Below are 20,351 nucleotides of genomic sequence, written 5' to 3'. Positions count from 1 at the left end.
AGAGCCCGGTCGCACTAAGGGGAACATAAAAAAAAAAAAAAAAATCAGACCATTTTAATCACTCCGCTTTCGGCTTAATCACTTCCTTTCATCATTAGAGTTGTTGTCAGTTGTCAATTTAATTATCGGAGTTACGCTCGTACGTGGCACCGGCGTCCGAGATGTCTCTGCGCTGAAAAACTTAATATATTAATGGAATGAAAGGGTTGGTCAGTATTATCTTCTTCTCACGTTCGACGACAATTAAAGAAAAAAAAAAAGAAGTCGCATAGACTTAAAAGTAGCTTAGAATTATCTGCAGAACCACATGTATGTTCAGCATAGAAATCTGCGTGGGTTCAGGTCCACGCGGTTGTTTGTTACTGTCAGAGATATATTCTTGCAGCATAGTCGAGCGACCGCAGAACTCCTCCCCTCGCGTTCGATGAGAGTTCAACAGCGGTTTGAGTTCACTGGTTGTGCAATGATTGCTCTCCAAGGAAGTGTTTCATAAGAGGTTTAACCCCTTTTTCTATCTTATCAAGGCCAAGATTTCCATCCCAAAAAACAAACAAACAAACAAACAAACAAATTGATAATTTCTTCCTCCCTTTCCCCCCTCCGTTTCTTTTGAAAGGAAGGATATAATTGATTTACCAGCGCACCTGCAGCATCTGTCTTTGCACTGTAAATGAAGTAAATCACTGGATATATTCGCTGCATATGTTCTCTATATGCACATTTTGTTTTCGTGTTATAAACACACGTGTTGAGCAAACCAATGGATCAGATCAATGCATTCACTGGAAAGAGTGAGGGACCCCTGGCTACCAGATGGAGAGGAGAGAAAAGGAGAGAGAGAGGGGAGAGGCATGGTCACTACACCTTCAGCAGGAGTCTTTCCCTGGAAGTGATCAATATTCCCAACCCCCGGGGCACATTTCTCAGGGCGAAGTTACAGCTGATTTAATAGCTGTGGATTACAGCAGGAAAAAACACACACACACACATACACACTTTAATCATGAGTGTATGTATGTATGTATGTATGTATGTATGTATTTATTTATTCAATTCCAGTGAATTTGTTGTGTCATGCACTGCCTAATGCATCTTCTTCATTTTTTAAATATTTTTTTTTGACACACGCGAACAGCTTGGGGGGAGGGAAAACAAAATGTAGCAGTAAAGCTGGAATGACACGTGAAGAAAACATTCCCAACATTTGTGTGTCACTGAAACAATTACAAATCTAACAGAGCTCTCAGAACCTGACGAGCAAATCGCTTTAAAACCACTCTCCTTACTCCGTCCTAAATCTCTTCAATGAAGTATAGTTACACATTCAAGCCCGGCCTCTGATCTCCATTAAGACATTATTAAGAAGGCTCCGAGTCTAGGCGCACTGTGGTTGCAGTGAATCCCTGACTCCGTTAGAGCAGAGAGGTGGCTTTAGAGGGGCTATGGTTCTGGATTCTTCCATTATTGCTTCTCCTAAAAAATAGGGATAATATTAGTGAAGCCGGTGGAGCAGTGGTTGAATAGCCGTGTTCCACAGGAAATGTGCAATATCCGTCACGCTGTGCAAGGCAGAGGGTTTCGTCAGGACAAGTTCGAGATGCGTACTGTGGCACTGAGAAAAGAAAACAAACAAACAAACAAACAAAACAAAAAAACAGAGAAAAACAACAACAATAGATAAATATCAAGAATTCAGTACGTGACCATCTTAACTGCCCAATCCTAAAAGTCTTTGGCTTGTATCTACAATGAAAAGCAGATATTTATTCTGCAGCTCCGTGGCCTAACATTTCTTTTTTTTTTTTTTTATTCTCTTTTTCTTTTCTTTTCTTTTTTTGTGTTGTTTTGTTTGGTTTCTTTTTTTTTTTTAATGCTGAGAGACTTTGTAAACTGAAAACAGTGAAGCAAGGACTAGAATGCCACCTTTGCCACTTCTTGCAGCTTTGTGTTCTAAAAGTGCTGGGGGGGTTGAGGAATATACTGGTTGGCTTAGCACATAGTTACACTGGCAAAGAGTGGATCAGCAAAATGGGGCATGCCCTCCGAGTCACCATGTGTAACTAATCAAATGAACTCTTAACTGGTTTATATCTGTTCCACACGTAACAGCTTTCACATCAGGTAATAAGTGCATTTCCACATGAAATAAAACATGTAATGCATTTGGGTATCGTCACTGCCAGGCTTGTTCGTATATTCCTGTGCACAGTGTGACATTCCACTCTAGACTGGCTTTCCTCAAGAACTGTGCAAAGACCATTCTCCTTATTAATAATAATAACAAGCAGGAATTTTGACTTAGATACGTTTTCCTTAATAATCTGTGCAGTCAATATCAACGGGTTAATTTAGGAATAAAGTGTTTGCCAATGGGCATTGGTTCATAGCCATCATTTGAAGAGACGAGGATGCTGGTGGTCTGTACTCTTACATAACCATAAAAGAGTGGGGGTTGGTTCACTGAGAGAGAGAGAGAGAGAGAGAAGGAGAAAAAATGTGACGTGGAGAGTATGAAGGAGCCTGTCTCTGATTTAGAACACTAATGTGGTTCTTTCGTATGTCACTGTCACAGGTATGGAGAGCGTGGATCTGGATCGCGGATTTTTCCGGAAGGTGAACGTTCCTGATCACGCCCACTACATTGTGGCCTTCTTTGTGGTAGTCATCGGAGCTGTGGGAGTCATTGGGAATGTGCTGGTTATATACGCCTTTTTTAGGTAGGCCACGGGCAGAAACTGCCGGAATTACATGTTTTCCGTTGAAAAAAAGGTCATAAGGAGTTTTGGCTCCATCTTTAAGTTCTCTTCAGAGTTTTTGCGTTGTCTTTTCAGGTTGAATTCATTCACTGTTCTCTACTCAAGGCTTGTCTTGTGATCTTTGTCTAATATTTAAATTTCTGTAAAAAATATGTTAACATCACCTCAGTGTACTTTGACTAATATTTAGTATCGTATCAAGAATACTGAATGTTGAATGAAATATTGCCTCCTTTATTTTCCTTTACTGATTTCTTTACTGCTTGTCTTGAAAAGCATCTGGTAACATTAGTCCATTGGTTTCATTAGGTCATTTTTACAACATTTCCCTGGTGCTGTTATTGTAGTAACTACATTTGCAGCCTAGATAATCATTGTTCGGTCACATTACTTTAACTGAATAGATGTTTTTTTTCCCTTCTTCTTCTTCTTTAATCATCTTGCTCCTATTACTCACTCCCCCCTTGCCTAAGGGACATCTCTCCCCCTTTTGGTAATTATAGTTAATTCATTCTAGTTAATTATGATTAGTGGCAAGATGGCAGATGTATTTTTGTTCCTTTTGATTTAACTACTTTTAGGGTGTTGTGCACTTGGATATCACCATCCTTGACATAGCCTTGTTCTGACAGTTACACTTATTTTTGACGCTACCCTGAGGGAGACAGGGTGAAGTCGGTAACCTCCACTGACAGCATGCACACTGCAGTCTCTTTTCAGATTTAAGAAAAGCACGCACAATGGTGTTAGCGCCTTTTGCGGCTTAGCCGAGCCAAGAATCTCTCTCTCTCTCCAACAGGTAGAGATCCTTAGGGACGATGTCACGCATAGAGGAAGCTAGCGAGCGTCACGGAGCGTGACTGAGTCAAGACCTAAATGGGTCTGGGTTTTAGAACAGAGCGGAGAGATAAGGCCAGTCCCTCAGGATCCACAGACATGCTTTCTGCATTTGTTCCTGTTTTTCAGCGTTACAGAACCACAGTTCAACCCGGCCCCTCGTCAATCAAACATCACATCTCCAAGGACAAAAAAAAACTTTCTTCTTGTAGCCTTTTAGCAGCAGAGAGTCCCGAATCCAAAAAAAAAAAAAAAAAGGAAAAATGAAGTAATGGATGAGAACTCAGTGTCATTGTTCTTGTCTATGAGTATTGACCTTAATACACGATGGGATTTCTGACAGATTCCTTCCCATTTGAAAAGGTCAAACAGTGGTTATGCTGTCTTCTAATTCACTATAACAAAGAAAGTCCTTACAATGTCAGCAGATTACAGGATCATCATTGCACTGACATTTGCAATGTTCTAAAAAGTTGAATGAGGATGTGTATTCAAATATTTGAACGAGTGAGGCTGTTTCATAATCGTCTTTTTGAGAGGCAGAAATCAGCCTTAAGGTGTGTCGTAATCCAAAGCACAGACGCACGTTATATTAGTTCTCCCTAATAATGTGGATTTATGTAATAATTGCATATTGAAGCGTGGCTTAATTTCAGCATAGGTATTTTTATTACATTGTGCTCCAATATTACATGTCAGAGTAAGTTAGTTTTGAAACATTTAGTGAGTATGTAAGTGGTGCAGTGGAATACTAGATTTAACATCTAAGTAAATTGTTTTTATATGACGGTCAGATGCGTGCGCATACACACACACACACACACACACTAGTTATAGTTGGATCTCACTCCTGCTCTGCAGTGATGCTGTGAACTGATGTTTAACCAGTTGACCATCTGACGTTTGAGAGTTGACCATATGACATTTGAACACTTGGGGACATTTTCCAGAAAGCTGGCACATGCTTGCACAGTTCTGAGAGTCTGAGATTACACTCATATAGTACACAATAACTTTAAATGACATCCGTTATCAAATATTTGATAAAGTAAACTGGAGTGTTAGACACTGTATGATTGCAGAATGTGTATTTTTAGAGGATGTTTTACATTTACAGTTCCTAGTTCGGACATAGAGCAGTGTCACTAGATTTCTAGAACTGCTAAATGGAGACTGAAGAGGCTTCTACGCTGGCTTATATGCATAATCAATTTGTCTCTTGGTGGAAGAAAAAAAAAATTGAATTCAATCATATTCATTGTTGAATAAAAGAGTAACAATACATAAACAGATGAGTAACAAAGACACAAATGACCGATAAAACTGGTAAAACAGAGAGGCTTATGTTTTTGCCGCTGGCGTAGCCTGTATCCCGTCAGGATATGATGACTGTAATTATTATATAACATGTTATACATTTAATGTCAGTGAACAGAGCTGCAGTGACCCTAATTTAGCGGATGAACATGGAGCTGTGAGATGGTGACTGCACAGTATTGGTGCAGAACACGCAAAAGCCTTTTGAAATTCACTGTCAGAGTGGAAAAAAAGAAAAAAACCTCATCAGATCCCCCTCACTGAGCACAGACTCTGTCACATACAGGGGGAGAAACTGCACATGAGAGAGAACACAGTCAAATCTCAAAACTCACTTACAGGAACAAATGATGCTGTTGTTGTCAAGCTTCAAGGCTCCCCCCCCCCCGCCCCCCCCGAATCGTACTCATTTTTAACAACATTTTTAAGAACTTTTTTTTTCTTTTTTACCATGGACTTAAATTGACATTTGTCAAAAATCTTGACTTTTTCCGTAAAACATCTGTGAGAGAGGAGACGGGATGGACAAAGAAGTGCCGAAAAGTGTTGCATGACCTTTATAAAGCGGAGACGAAGCAGGAGAGGGAGTGCTGATTGAATCTCAATTTGCACACGTCTCAAACCCACTGTCCCTGCAGTTCGCGACGCTGGACGTTAGCAGGGTTGAGTAATGAGGGGAAAATGACAGGGGCTCAAGTCCAGAAAAGGTCTGCATCGGGAGAACTGACAGGACAGAGTATCTAAATAGAAATTTCTCAACGGTTCCCCCGTTGACTGTGTTCGTGCACCGGTATAAAAAAAAAAAAACAGTTTCCCGTGAACCCCGCTACCGTTTAGCCACCAGATCAATGCCCCTCAGATCAGCACATCATTAGATCACTCCGGCACTTTTTTCCAGACAAAAATTTTAATCAGATTTCGCCCCGTGGATGAGCCGCCCCGTGGCATTGTCTGTGTGGTATGGGACGGCTACTGTGAGGGGTTGCACTCTCAGATTATCCATCCTATCTGCTCCGGTGTTTAAATATTGTTATTGGTCACAAAGGAATTAATGCACACTTTTCAAAATTAGGGGATTTTTTCTCCCTCTAGGATAAAACATAAACTTTGACCCATGTGCATTGAGCAAATGTGTATAACTACCCCCACCCTTCCAGTTTGTGATTGTTGGCGGTGTATTTTCTTAGAAAAGACAGGGGAGTTCTCTGAAACCACTGACTCTGTCCTGTTCTGTGTGCTGCTGACTACAACACAGAGGGGGCTAATGCTTGATGAATGGGTCCAGCAGTTACAGGCAAAGGGCTTGTCAGCAGGTGACGTCTGGCGTGGCCTCAATTAGAGAAAATTGTATGGGCTGTTTGTGTGGGATTTAATGGGGGTGAGGGGTAAAGTGTGTGTTGGGGGGGGGGGGTGTTAGGGGGGGCCTCAAGTGATCATTGCGTAATGTTAATTTTCCCCCATTTGCTGGTGTTAAGTACACAGTTGTTGACTTTGGGAGAATTTGTTCCCCAGTTGCGCCAATGACGTCAAAATCATTATTATACATCATATGTTAGAGTTCTTCAAAGTTTTATTCCAGTTCTGTTTAGAACACTAATCTTTTTTGTTCAAGGCATTCATTTTCCTTCTGTGACGTTTAGAAGGGGATTTGAACACATTCAGTTGAAGGAAATGTCCAGTCCAGTCAATTTTCCCAACAAAGTTCACAATCCAAATGTTCATATGTCATTATGAGGAGTTTACATGGTTTGGTAATACGAACAGGAGTGTAAAATCTAGAATGTTCTTTTTTGTTTGTTTGTTTGTTTTTGTTTTGGGATTCAGTAACAAGAAGCTACGGACGCCTCCTAACTACTTCATCATGAACCTGGCGGTGAGCGACTTTCTCATGGCCATCACTCAGTCGCCCATCTTCTTCGTGAACTGTCTGTACAAGGAATGGGTGTTTGGTGAAATGGGTAAGACTCGTCCTTTCTTTCCACCTCTCCCTTCTAAACTTCATTAGCGTACCTGTCCACGTCTCCTCTTTTTTTTAAAACCGAAACCGCTGACGGCTTGGCTTTTTTTTTGGAAAGCGTGCGCGCTCTGACTGCTTCTCTGGTGTCTCTTGCACTCTGCTGCTGTCCAGGCTGTAAAATCTATGCCTTTTGTGGGGCACTGTTTGGAATCACCTCCATGATCAACCTCCTGGCCATATCCATCGACCGCTACATTGTGATCACCAAGCCCCTGCAGGCCATCCAGTGGTCATCCAAACGTCGGACGCTCCTCATCATCCTGCTGGTCTGGCTCTACTCCCTGGCCTGGAGTCTGGCTCCTTTACTGGGATGGAGTGAGTGTCTGTTTCCCTGAAACTCTCTTCCACGAGACTTCATGTTTTTCATGTCAACCATCTACTACTACAGAAGGGTCAAGAATCATCCCATGTCCATATGCCGTGTCTACATCAGAATGAGATTTTTTCTTTTCTTTTTTTGGGGGGGTGGGGGGGGGCAACAGTATGCACAGGGTCAGTTCTTCATCAACTCTCAGAGTGGGAATGTATTGACATTCTAAGAGTAAATTTAACACTTCCCAATCTGTCGTTCTACTCATTCCACTCCGTTAAGTCTAAATCCATTTCCTTAAAATGAGGGTTTCAGAATCCTTCCGGTGTATCACACAATGTCCTACTGATGCAACGACTCGCCTTAACACATTGTCTCTCACGGCGGAAAGTCTGGAAAGTCTTCGAGGTGATGAAGATTGCTTGGGCATCGAATTCTGTCTGTCTGCTCTTTGTTACCCCAGGTTCCTACATCCCAGAAGGCCTCATGACCTCATGCACGTGGGACTACGTCACCTCTACACCTGCAAACAAGAGCTACACCCTCATGCTTTGCTGCTTTGTGTTTTTCATTCCCCTGGGCATTATCTCCTACTGCTACTTCTTCATGTTTCTGGCCATTCGCAGTACAAGCAGGTAGGTGACCATTCATATAAGTAGCATGACAATACGACCAAATGTAATATACAGTAATGTATATAATACCATTAATAATATATATATATACACATATATGATACAAATAATATATATATATAATACCATTATATCGATCCACAAGGGCACAACTAAAGTTGAAGATAATAAACCTTTACATTTTTATTAATAAATAGTCTTTGCAATTAACTTTAGAGATAGACCATCACGGGAGACAGGGAAAAAACCACAGAAATTCTATATTCTTAAATATACTGTACTGTCGTTAGAATGGTGCAAATCACATCTCCCAGCCTTTAAACCATCATGCCTGTTTATATGCGTCTCCACGACTACAGAGAGCATGGAAACTGCAAACAATGCTGCGTTTGTTTAAATAACTGCTCTTTACTGCTAAAATAGCATGCCATACATAACTACGGCAGGAAGCGCAAACACACAAAATTGTACTTAAATCTCACATCAAAAGAAAAAAAAACGCAAGTGCGTTGTGGGAAATGTACAGAAATAGAGCCATTTGATGTCTTCCTTCCGTTCTTCTGTTTCTTTCTGACCACAGAGATGTGGAGAAGCTGGGGAGTCACGTCAGAAAAACCACCTTGATTCAACAGCAGTCGATAAAGACAGAGTGGAAGCTGGCCAAGATTGCCTTTGTGGTTATTATAGTGTTTGTGCTGTCTTGGTCACCCTACGCTTGTGTTACTCTGATTGCCTGGGCTGGGTAACTTTTATTTTATTTATTTTTTTCTTCTCTAAATCACAGATATGCTTAACCTAACCAAGTAAGGTGTACTAATATGGATCAGAACTGATTGTGAAGGCTTTGTTGGTCTTAACGCTTTACATACGAACCAGAATTCATGCGCGAAGCTGATAACGCGTTTGTTTTTTGTTTTGTTTTTTTGCTTGTTTCACATACTGCTCAAACATTGGCCTAATCTAAGGGCTCTGCACCTTCGGACTTCTCCCTACGTTTCTCCGAAAACCCTGAAGAAGTAAAACACAGCTCTGTTCGTTAGATGACCTGAAATGATGAGATATAAGGAGACATACAATGATACCTAGAGGCCTCTTTGTATGTTGCTCTCGATGAAAATGTCATTCTTAGAACAGAATGTTTCCATGGAGATTGGAACACATTTCAGTCGCAATGTATCAGTCTCAGATTTGGGTGTAAAACTTTAGTCTGGTAGGAATAAAACAGCTTTGTGTAACTGAAAACACAAAGTACCATTATGCACAATACATATGATAACTGTATCTATTCAATCTATTCAAAAGATGATCTGATGAATGTACACTAATTTACCCCTTATAATAATTCGGTGAATGTCTTCCATGGACAGCCCAACAAGGAAAGTGGAAGGGTGCTGAGATCAGGTCTGCTCATGTGAGATGATTCTTCTGTGTTTGAACTGATTCACTGACAGCTGGGGAAACTGCAGAACTAAATGTACTGGGGAAAAGATGCATCCTTTTATAGAAATGCTCTAATAGGTGAGAGACACTTGTGGTAGTCCGACAGGAGGTGGAGAGGGGGTTGCCGTGAAGAGAGCAAGGAAAGAGAGAGAGAGAGAGAAAGAGGGAGAGAGAGAGAGATAGAAGGGTAGGATGGAGGTAGAGTGAGAAAGAGAGAGAGAGAAGGAGAGGGAGAGAGATAGAGAGGTAGGATGGAGGGAGACTGAGAAAGAGAGCGAGAGAGAGAGAGAGAGAGAGAGAGAGAGAGAGAGAGAGAGAGGGAACATGAGAAAGAAAAACCGAGAGAAAAGAGAGACTCAGAAAGGCTCTTTGGAGGAGTGTTGCGTGGCAGCGTGGCGGCTTGCGGCTTACACCTCCGTGAGAGTGGATGTGAAGTGATGGGTGTGCAGTCTGACAGAGGGGAGAGGGATAATCAACCATGTGATTCCTTTCCGTTCAGCCCCAAAAACACCTCTGGGTCACTGCCGTGGCGCGTAAACAGGCACCGCGGGAACCTCCCTGCAGGCGCTGCCTCTCACAGACCAGTCAAACATTTCTGACCCGCCGCTGACTTTCCCTCTGCACGTACCGGCCTAACACGCCGGCCATTCGACGATGAGATCACCCCGCAAAGGGGAAATGTAGTCACACGTGTTTTTAATATTATTCAAAAAAAGGTAAAGCTTCCGCGATTGACTGTTCTCTGTTCGTTCTCTGTTCCAGATATAGCAACATTCTTTCGCCCTATTCCAAAGCAGTGCCCGCGGTCATAGCCAAAGCTTCTGCCATTTACAACCCTTTCATTTACGCCATCATTCACTCCAAATATAGGTGAGCAGCGTTTTTTTTTTTTGTTGTTTTTTTTAAACAATGCAGTTAGTCTCTCAACGCTGATCAGTATCCCTTTAAGTTACACAGTACTAAAGGATAAGATAAACACTGATGTATATGCTTCTTTTGTCTGTCCCACGTTTCTCCATTGATTTTAATGGACAGGGACACTCTAGCGGAAAAGGTGCGCTGTCTGCATTTTTTAGCGCAGCCACCGCGGAAGGACTGTATATCCGTGTCGAACAGTGAGTCGTCCTTCCGCGAATCCATGCTCAGCCGACAGTCATCCGGCTCCAAGACCAAATTTCACAGGGTTTCCTCCATGTCCACGGGCGACACGGTGAGTCATCCGAGATAAAGCTTTTTTTTTCCCAGAAGTTTGTTGTTTTCTTTGGATATTAATATTCCCTGTTATTGGTCAGATTTTTTTTTTTAAAGTCAAAACCTAATTGAAAAAAAAGGAAACACACACTGTCACTGTGAGAAAATCCATTTAACAAAGATCATAAGACTGTTTTTTTTCCTTTCTCTCTCTCTCTCTCTCTCTCTCTCTTTTTTTTTTTAAAGAACCACTTAGTACTTACTGACTTGAAATCTGCTTAAGTCTTCAGAACTATTTATGTATAGTAATACGTTGAAAAATGTTTACAATGCTTCTTATGTATGTGACGTGTTTGTATATGAATTACACTGAATCTTTAAGCCTCAGTAGATGCCACACGCTCTCAGATTACATGAGTGATGTCAGACCACATTACAGCACGTGGCAAAAAACAAGACTTGAGATTTTCACCAAACCTTGTCCCCATTCATTAGTGCTTTGCCATGTTAACACATTTTGGCAGAGCAAGGGCAACAGCTGAAGCATATGGAGCCGCTCTTCTCGCCGTGAAGATCACACATTGGACTATATTTAACCAGTCACACATCATTTTCGAAAGAGACCGATGGTAGTGTTGTCAGGCACAAGATACAGTGTTATAGATGCACGTTAAACTGCAACTAGTCATGGAGCCTTAGAGTGAGCCCAATTCATTCAACATTTGATTATGTGCAATTACTGCACATGTTGATGAATCATTATCCTTTGTATACCGTTTAGAGAATGGTTTAATCTTGAATTGACCACACAGTAAAAAATTTGCTGATGTTTCATTGACTCAGTCCAAACACATCACGTCAAACCAAGTGTGAAAGCATTTCCGTGACCCCACGCTGGTGAGACTGTCGCCACGTGAACGATGTCAGAGTTTGTTTGAGACCGACACATTTAGGATGTGTGGTGTTTGTGTCCAAACCCAAAGCACTAACTGAGAGTGTGTGTGCTTTTGCTGTAGGTCTGGAGTGATGTGGAGCTGGATCCACTGGACTCGCAATCACAGTCCATCAGAGGATCCCAGCCTGAGAACCTGCTCCTGAGAGAGAAAGAACGCAGACACCAACAGCAGCAAGGCAAGGCAAAGTCAGGCCAGAGTGAAGAGCAGGTAAGGTATGTGTTCCGTCCAGCGTCCACGACCTTGCTCAAAAAAAATGAGACGCCGGCTCAGATCCATTTGCCCTTTTTTTTTTCTGGAACAATCTTTCTCTGTTACAGACAGTCGTCTCAGAGAGCGGCCCACTGAGCCAATATGACCACGACCTGGTGTCCGAATCTGTCAACATGGCCACTGTACCCCTGCTTATGGCCAGGGAAACCCCAGGAGTGGGTTGGCAGGACCAGGAGGAGGAGGAGGAGGAGGAGGAAGCAGGAGAAGGGGGGGAAACGGCTGAGAGAGACATGCGTGGCAACAGCTGTTCTGACCCCCCAAGAACGGGCCTGGCTTTCTACGAGGACTTAGACGTACCGCACATAATCATCAGCTCAACGTCAGAAAACGGTCTGGCCGGGGAGGAGACCGCGTACAAAGAGGAGAAGAGAAACGCCCAGACCCGTGAGGGTAACCTCCTTTTGGGCCTGAAGAGCTTGAACTGCTCAACTGAACTTCTGGAGTCAGTGGAGAAATTTCTCTCCTAAGAACTAAACCTGATGTGAGCCTGGGAGTTCATACAAATGAATGGCCGATTACAACAACATCCACGCACACGGGACCCTCCGAGACGCTTTCCTGTGTTTATACATCACGCATTTGGTTGAAACAAACTGTGTACTCCTATATGCAGATAATTAGCTACTAATATAACACAGAATGCAACGAGCGTTGTTTGTATTTGACAACAGTTAATTCTCTCTCACAAATGTATGATGCCTCTCCCACGAAAGCCAGAACTATATTCAGGATCAATCCAGACAGAACTACAGTCAGTGTAAAGAGGTAACAGGAGTGACTCTGTGAAGACTGGAGTGACACAGACCACGTGTAACAAGTCAGAAATGGTGCTGGAGTCAAATCTGCATTCACACCAAACCTAAACTGCAAACTCCAATCAAAAATGTAACTCAAACCAAATTTTACTACATATTTTAAACCATCATGCTTTTTTTTTTTAATACCAAAAGCACAGAAACCCAATTCTGTTTTCTGTGTAGCCTGTGTGTGAGAGAGAGATAAAACAGTCAAGTGATTCCACACGAGTGTGATTTCATTTCATTTATTTTTCATTTTAATGGCTTGAAAAAAAAAAAAATCACACTTTACTGAGGTGGGTTCCAGGATCACAACGGCTACTGTACGTAAACATTACGCAACATTTATTTTTCTGCCGGCAATAATCTCATCTCGAGGCTATAAGCTCCTATGGACTGGGTGAGATTTTATTTAACGTCTTTACCATGTGAGACTTTTCATAACAAACATGCTCTGTGTTATGTACGTCTAATCCTGACTCCTTCCGGTATGTTCCACAATCCTGTTATGTATGTGAAAACGTTTCTCTGGGGTTCATGACGCGGAGAGAATAGAGAGTGTGTGTAGTGGACAATGTTTAGACCAAGAGTAGCATGATCTTCTATTGATTGATCATACATTAAAATCTGATCAAATATACTGAGGGAACAGGTCCAGCTTCAGGAAATAATCCTTTAAAACTTTCCTCATTTTTAATTTTGAATTTATAAAGCATGCACCTGCTGTACATAAGACCTCTATGGAGATACGTTATGTTGGAATACTGGAAGAGTCTATAAAATTCTGGCCAATGGCAGTTTTATTTAATGACACTAAATTAAATTTATTTTGAATCTTAATCACTAATGGCTTGAAATATTCTTTTACTTTGTCCCATTTCTGATTAAACAAACAAGCCCAAAACAGCTGAAGAAAAAGAAGTTTGGGGACTTCATGTGAAATATGTCATTAAACAAATGTGCAGCACTGAGTTCGACTTGGAACCGCCTATGCGATTCGAATGTTTACGCTTAAAGTAAACCATTCAAATGAATTACAATCAAAACAGTAACAGCTTCAAAATGAGACTGAAACCGGAGAATCTGGGATTAATTTTCATTGGTGGGAGCAATTCGATTGGTGGTTCAGAGCATTTGTTAGCTCACGGATTACAGTGGCTCGAGAGGTCAAATGGTTATATAATTGTTCATCATTTGAAATAACTTTATGGATGACTAACAAAGATCAGTGGTGCCCCTGCCATGCCTTTCAGTATTACAGGAAGACATTTTATAAAATCCTGACGTTCACAAATCAATTCCTGGTCAATTTTCGAATGCTTGAAAACATTTCGCTGTCAAAGGCAGATGCACGGAACCGAATCATCTACAGCCTATGACCAGAGAACCAACTCAGTCTGCTTTCAATCAGTTTTAGTTGGTGTGGATATGTCTGTCTAGGGTGCGTTACTGATATCCAACAGCAAAAGTCATATTATTTTGCAATGTCTTATCAAGCAGAACTTGACTTCTTGCAGAACTTATTAACTGCATCAAACACAGTCACTGCGACATTTTTGGAAACATCTCGAGAAGATTTTATTCCCTGTTATATACATATAAGGGTTTTTTTGCTTTCGAGACAAAAATGTATGGTTCAATCAAATTCTTAATAAATTTAAACGTGTTGGTGCTGAACAGGTGTGGTAATCCCCCTGCAACTGTGATTTCGTATCTTCCAATAATCGAATCCTTTGACATCTTGAAAACAATAATGCGATTTACGAAGTCAAACCCATAGAATCATAACACGCGATCTTTCACAGGCATATCCTGTTGATTCCGATGCCAAATGGAAAATGTTGGTTTATCAGACATCACGATCAAAGGGCACGGGGGTGCAACAATATCTCAGTTAAGTCAACCATACTGTCTCACAGATCTACCTATTCCCTGAAACATGCTCAATAAACTTGGATAGCGGATGAGAAACATTGATTAAATGTCACACTGTGTTTACATTTACCTTTTCAAGAATTTCTCTCTCCACTGTGGCTTTAACACGACTGACGCTAGTGTACTGCCGACCACTCTCCGTTTGCGAAGTGCTTGATTCTTCTGAGGGGTTAATTAGTGGCTTTGTTAAGCAATGACCTGGAAATCAACTCATCTAATCCTATTGGATAAGACCTGTAACCTCTTGACTCTTCCAGTTTCTGTGCGCACGGTCACTAAGCGTTAGCACACTTCTCATCTTACTCACGGCACTTAGCTTCAAGTCATTACCCTCTTTGAAGGCCAAATTGCATTCATACAGGGCTCTCTGTATTGAACTGGGCCTATTAGCAACCAAAACTTCGTTGCAACGCTTCTCACTGTAATTATTTATCTATTTGTTTTAGTGTTTTCTGACCGAGCCAAGCCATTCTGACAGAAACTGTTCGGAGATGTGTCTTACCTAGTGTGTCGTATGTTTGAAAAAAGATGGCTCGATGTGCACAAATGAAGTTAGGAAAATGTTCCTTTTAAACTTGACTGAAACCTATCACTCCCTTACCGCGACACCCGTGGTACCGCACGTTATCTGGAAGAAAATCAGTGGGATGTCTGCATCGCTGAAGCTCTTTCAAAGCATATTTTTTTACGTTAAGTGCTTCTGCGCATGTAATCTTCCTTATTTGAGCAGCGTTAAATAAACCTTCGTATCATTTTAAATAACCACTTGGAGGCGCTATATGACTGACCAATTCTTGTTCCCCACCGCTAAGAGTAAAAGCCCACACACGAAAGACCATATATCGCTGGAAAAGACAGAGGAAAGTCATTTCACTCTGTCAACAGAACCGATTGAGGAACTCTGCCTGTCAGAGGCAAACTGGGCAGACGTTTACATAAATAAATACAAATCACAGAGCTCTACAGAACAATACAACAAACCACCGAACTGTTACAAATTCAATTTGTCAACTTGATAGGACCAAAAACAATAGTTGTTTTGCCCAAGTGCTGACCACTGTTTTTCGCTATATCTGTAGATGTTTGTGCTTCTCTCTCTCTCTCTCTCTCTCTCTTTGTCTCTCTGTCCGGTGACATGCACATCTGCTCTTCTGTAAGGCACTGAAAGGAAAGAATGACATCAGGCTTTAGGGACCAAAAAAGCCATCTCACTATCACTAAAGAATGGCATCGCTGAAACTCCTCCAGCATATTTCTGAGATGTCATCACTGGTTTCTAAGAACCGCTAGTACTTCCTTAAGTGCAGTGGAGTCGTTTGATGTCAATACAGTGTTTGTAAGCCCTGTTATTTAAAATATCATTTCTGAGGGCAATGGAATACCACATCATTTATCATGTAAACACACATCATTTAAACACATACACAAAGTATCTCTCTCTCTCTCTCTCTCACACACACACACACACAAACACTTCTATATCAATATTTATATTCTATATCTATATTTATATCTATATCTGTCTATTTGGTAAGGCTTACCTTCATTCATTTGTGTGACTTTAGACTTGTCTGCACGGAGGGACAAAAGCCTTTACTGAACTGAACAACTATGAGCAATTGTTCAGTCAAGGAAGTGAGTCCTGTGTCACGTGGAGATATACATTTTTTTTTTTTTTTTTTTTTTGGACTGACCTGCTGACATGTGTAAGTCCAACTGTGCTTTTACATTATTCCTCTGCTCCAGACCACCCAAAGACTCACTGCAGTCTTTTAAGGTGGTCCCCAAACAGCTAACAGCGTAAATAAGAGACGGAAGTTGGAACTCAACCAATTCTCCTGTCACCCAAGCCTTTCCCTTTTGTCTGCTCCTCTCTCTCTCTCTCTCTCTCACTTCCATGCTGTGTGTCTCTTCCTGTCTCGAGCACCTGTGGACAAAAGCCTTTCTGGCAGAGTGTAGTAATGCCCCACAGTATGCTCTACCACTCAGAGCCTCGTATGTAGTCTTATTAAACAGACATCAAGCTTCATATTTTATATCTGTTTAATAAGACTACATCGAATGCTCTGGTTCACTCTTAATAAAACACATTAGAAAGTTTTAAATTCATGTGACGCAATTTTAATTTTTTTAAAACATTAACGATTCAATTAACATGTTGTCCAGTCTATTTAAACCAAATCTGCCTTCAGTTGCGCTCACTGAAAGCCATCGCAGAACAATTACATTGTTATTGTGCAACTCACATCGCACAGGTGGTCCTTATATAAAATAGTTTGTAATAACAAAGCTGTTCCCAAGTTTGTATAATGATACATCACATGAATATCTGGCGCAAAATGAAAGGTGGTGTGTGTGTGTATGTGTGTCTTTAGGGACCCTATATACAGCACAATCCAGGTGTTTATAACAGTCTCTCGGCATTCATTTATGTAATAAAGCAGTAACACTAGGTTTATTGAGTCCCTGCCATGTGACAAAGAAAATGTGCATACATTTGCTTTCTCTTTCATTCTTAATATGCAGAATATACGAGAACATTTTCTTTTCTGCTGACTTGCTAGACTGATCATGGTTGATAACTGTCTGGAAGTATCAGATAAAAAGGCCTATTGTATGTTACGCTATATTTTTACAGTTAGGGAAAAAAAGGTTATCTCTGTTTACAGGCTTCCTGGCCAATGTTGTATTGTAATAAATTAACCTACTACTGTATATTGACATCAGCTAAGACTTTAACTTTATTTTAGGATTTCTCTAAATAATGTGCAACGTCAGTCGAGTATTTCCGTTATTGCCTTTTTTGTTCATATTCAGAACAAGTTCTTTTCTTGAAGAAGGTTCTGTGATAAAGAACTATGAGGCACTTTCGTAGTCTTATGTTTTGACAAGTCGTTTAGAGCTTTACCTTTGCTCAACCTCAGTCAACAAATGGGGATTTCCCCCCTCCCGGCGGCTAGTCAGAGTACTGGAGTTAGAGGCGGAAGTCAGATTGTCGCTCAGTTTTCTACACTCGAGAGAGCTTTCAGTCCCACGCTTTTACACCTCACGGGCTGAACGACTTCTCCGGTTGAGAGGTAAGTTTGAAGTAAATTTAAAGTAGCCTACGAATAACGTATAAGAGATTGCGGATAGCGGAGACAGTGGGCTTATTTACAGGTGTAGCTATGTAGAGACAGTCAAAAAGTTCTTGAACATGTAAAATGAGAAAAGTTAAAGGATGTGAAGAGAACTGTGCTGTAGCTCTTCCTAAACTCGCATCGTTTAACAGCATACCTGTCGTCCGCCTGCTTTAGACGCTGGATGAGGATTTCAGGCAGTAGTTTAAACGTAACGGCGTTTACCGATTCAGAAATGATATGATATTGACTATATTCAATGTATACATTTCGAAATTGTTCTGTTTTTTTTAAGCATGCCAACATAGAGGAAATATACGATCGCAGCACACAGAAGAACTCGGTTTATCGATTTTTTCGGTCAGGAAGTAGATAGTTGAAAGATGCATTTAACTGTGAGAGGGTGTGACAAGACAAGCGGAGACACGAGGTAACTGTCCCGCTGCTCGGTAAGAAAGTCTGGTGGATCCGATACGCTACGAAGTTTTAAATCTCCCATCCATCGACAAGAGCCACGAGGGATTTTTTTCCTCGTCAAATCGTACACAGTTCTTCAGTGTTACAGTGCTTTAAGTAAATAACTAATTGGTTAAGATCCTTTGTGTGAAAAACAAAAACAAACAAATTATTGCCTACTTCAGAGAACATGAACATTAGTCACATGCTTGTTAGGTCGTAAGATCTTTTGACTGACACTAGAAGTTAAGGTTATATCAAGAGGCGTCTTTTAAAGTTTATTTCTTGTTCAGAGTAGCCTACTTGGTTTTCTACTTATTTTTGGATTTGATCATTTATCAGTAGATAAAGTTTTGCGCAAAAATGAGGCATGGTCCACTGAAGCCAACCAAAAAGCCTGTCAAATATTTTGCGTAAAGATGTCATGGCGTGTGAATGTATCTTAATCTACGAATTTACCGTAGCGAAATTTTCCAAAGCGAAATTCTACTCTTAATGCAGTTGTGAAGTTTGTGAATTGTGAAGGTACTATACTGTCGTTAAAACTCACTCAAGTGGAAATATAATGGAAAAGCAGAACAGAAAACGAGAATTCACAGTGACAATCCTTTAAAGCTCTGAGAGCCTGAAGCTGTTAAAACTGAGATGTTGACCAGTCAGTGACCCTGCTGTAGACGTTGTTTATTGTGTCTCTCTTAATCACTCCAGGACAGCATGTTCCCTTGCCCAGATGTCGTTCATTAGGTGGAATTTATGCCTGTGTGTGTGTGTGTGTGTTTATGTGTGTTTACATAATTGCTGGGTGTGTGGTACCACGCTCTGTGGGATCGTGGTGTGTCAGCCAGGTGTTGCCTCCACCCTTTTACAAGAGCCAGGTGTGTTGCAGTAGGCATGCAGGATTTTTGAGGAGGCGGAGCTTAAGAGTCAGGTGGGCAGATACACTGCAGGTGATTTGGTCTTTAGCCTGCGGAATGCAGGATTGCTTAAGAGAACACAGAGCATGTCCGTGTTAATGACCTCAGCACCGGTAATGTTTGGTTTTAAGAGACCCAGGCTCTGTCAAAGCTCTCTGTTTTAGAGAGACCTCTGAGAAAAGAGACCGAAATGCACGAAAACTTCCAAATTGCAAACTCTTGATTGGGTTCAGGAAACCCTGAGCCTACAGTAATCAAGTCACCAGTCAAAGCCTTAGCATGCTAAAGAGAAAAGGTCTTACATACTTTTGGATGACGCTCGTCTTTGACAAGGTACTTCCAAGTTTGCTTGAGTGTGCAGAGGTCATGTTGATATCCAGTCCTGTTCAGGTAAACATTAATCAGAGAAACGAGCAGAAACACACACACACACACACACGGTTGGAGCTAAAAGTCCAACCGTGGCATGACTCCTCTGACACACACCTCTGTAGTTTGGAGCACTATAAGTGACGTCTCACTCTGGGTATCTGAAAATGACGCAAGCTCCTTTTAACTCGGTTTTGCTTTCACGCACAGTGACAGTATTGCTTCTCTCAGTGAAAATGAGAGACGCTTTAAGTTTTTAATCTCATACAGGTTCATTTCTCAGACATTCACGCCAGTTGTTCTTAACGTCTTGATCGTAACCTTTGCATTTTGAATTTCTGCGCTTTTTTTTTGGGAACCATATTAGGCATGAAGACGAGGCCTCGGCCCTGGCAGAGATTTCATTTTGTGCCCAATAAGGGGCTTCTGCCACGTTAATTTGTTCTCCTCCAGAGAACCCAAGCTTTTCCAGGGTGTGCCCCTGGCAAGGGTTCTCCCCCTACCAAGCAGCCCGGCGCCAGCCAGAACACGGGAAAGCTTAGTCTTGCTCGACAGACATGCCAGTTTTTTCGCGCGGTCTTAGATCCTTTATATACCGCCGGTGACAGACGCGCAAAGCCGTTTTCTTTTTGGAATGTCAATTTCAGACTTCTTCTGCGAAACAAAAGGAGGCTTAGGAAGGATGAAAGAGGGCCAAAATGGAAACCAGCAGTCAGCACACTTAACGCTCGGTGCGGACAATGGAGGTGCGATGACATTGACTAAAGAGGAGTGCTCGAACCATCTTGTGTTTTGCCTCCCCGAGAAAAAAAAAAAGCTGCTTTCTTTTAATATCTGTTCTGGGAAGTTTTTTAGCATACATCAGACGGGCTGGGCTGGCTCCTCAATGTCAGCCTTCATTATAAGAGTGTTCCCATGTGTTCAGTGGCCTGTGATGATTACTGCCTGTATAATTCCAGCTTGAAGAACAACAACATTCTTGATGGAGAATAAGATAAGTAATGAGAAACCCGGTAGAGGAATCAGACTCGT

General features: G+C 41.5%; 2 protein-coding genes across 2 annotated transcripts in view; both read left to right on the top strand.

The window, feature by feature from the left end:
* Positions 1-2,408: 2,408 nt before the first annotated feature.
* On the top strand, positions 2,409-12,196 carry opn4xa (opsin 4xa). The gene is made up of 10 exons (XM_030768052.1): positions 2,409-2,417; positions 2,536-2,717; positions 6,735-6,868; positions 7,039-7,242; positions 7,701-7,872; positions 8,453-8,614; positions 10,075-10,182; positions 10,348-10,522; positions 11,520-11,666; positions 11,777-12,196. Exons 1-10 carry the CDS (start codon positions 2,409-2,411, stop codon positions 12,194-12,196), a joined length of 1,713 nt encoding a protein of 570 aa, XP_030623912.1.
* Positions 12,197-17,468: 5,272 nt separating this feature from the next.
* pdlim5b (PDZ and LIM domain 5b) overlaps positions 17,469-20,351 on the top strand; it is a 54,270-nt gene continuing 51,387 nt past the window's right edge. Inside the window, exon 1 of the mRNA XM_030769238.1 lies at positions 17,469-17,538. The gene's annotated coding sequence lies outside the window, so the exon portion shown is untranslated. The remainder of the gene's footprint in view (positions 17,539-20,351) is intronic.

Source organism: Chanos chanos, chromosome 3, assembly GCF_902362185.1.
Source record: "Chanos chanos chromosome 3, fChaCha1.1, whole genome shotgun sequence".
Classification (NCBI taxonomy): domain Eukaryota; kingdom Metazoa; phylum Chordata; class Actinopteri; order Gonorynchiformes; family Chanidae; genus Chanos; species Chanos chanos.
This window is presented reverse-complemented; position numbering and strand designations above follow the sequence as displayed.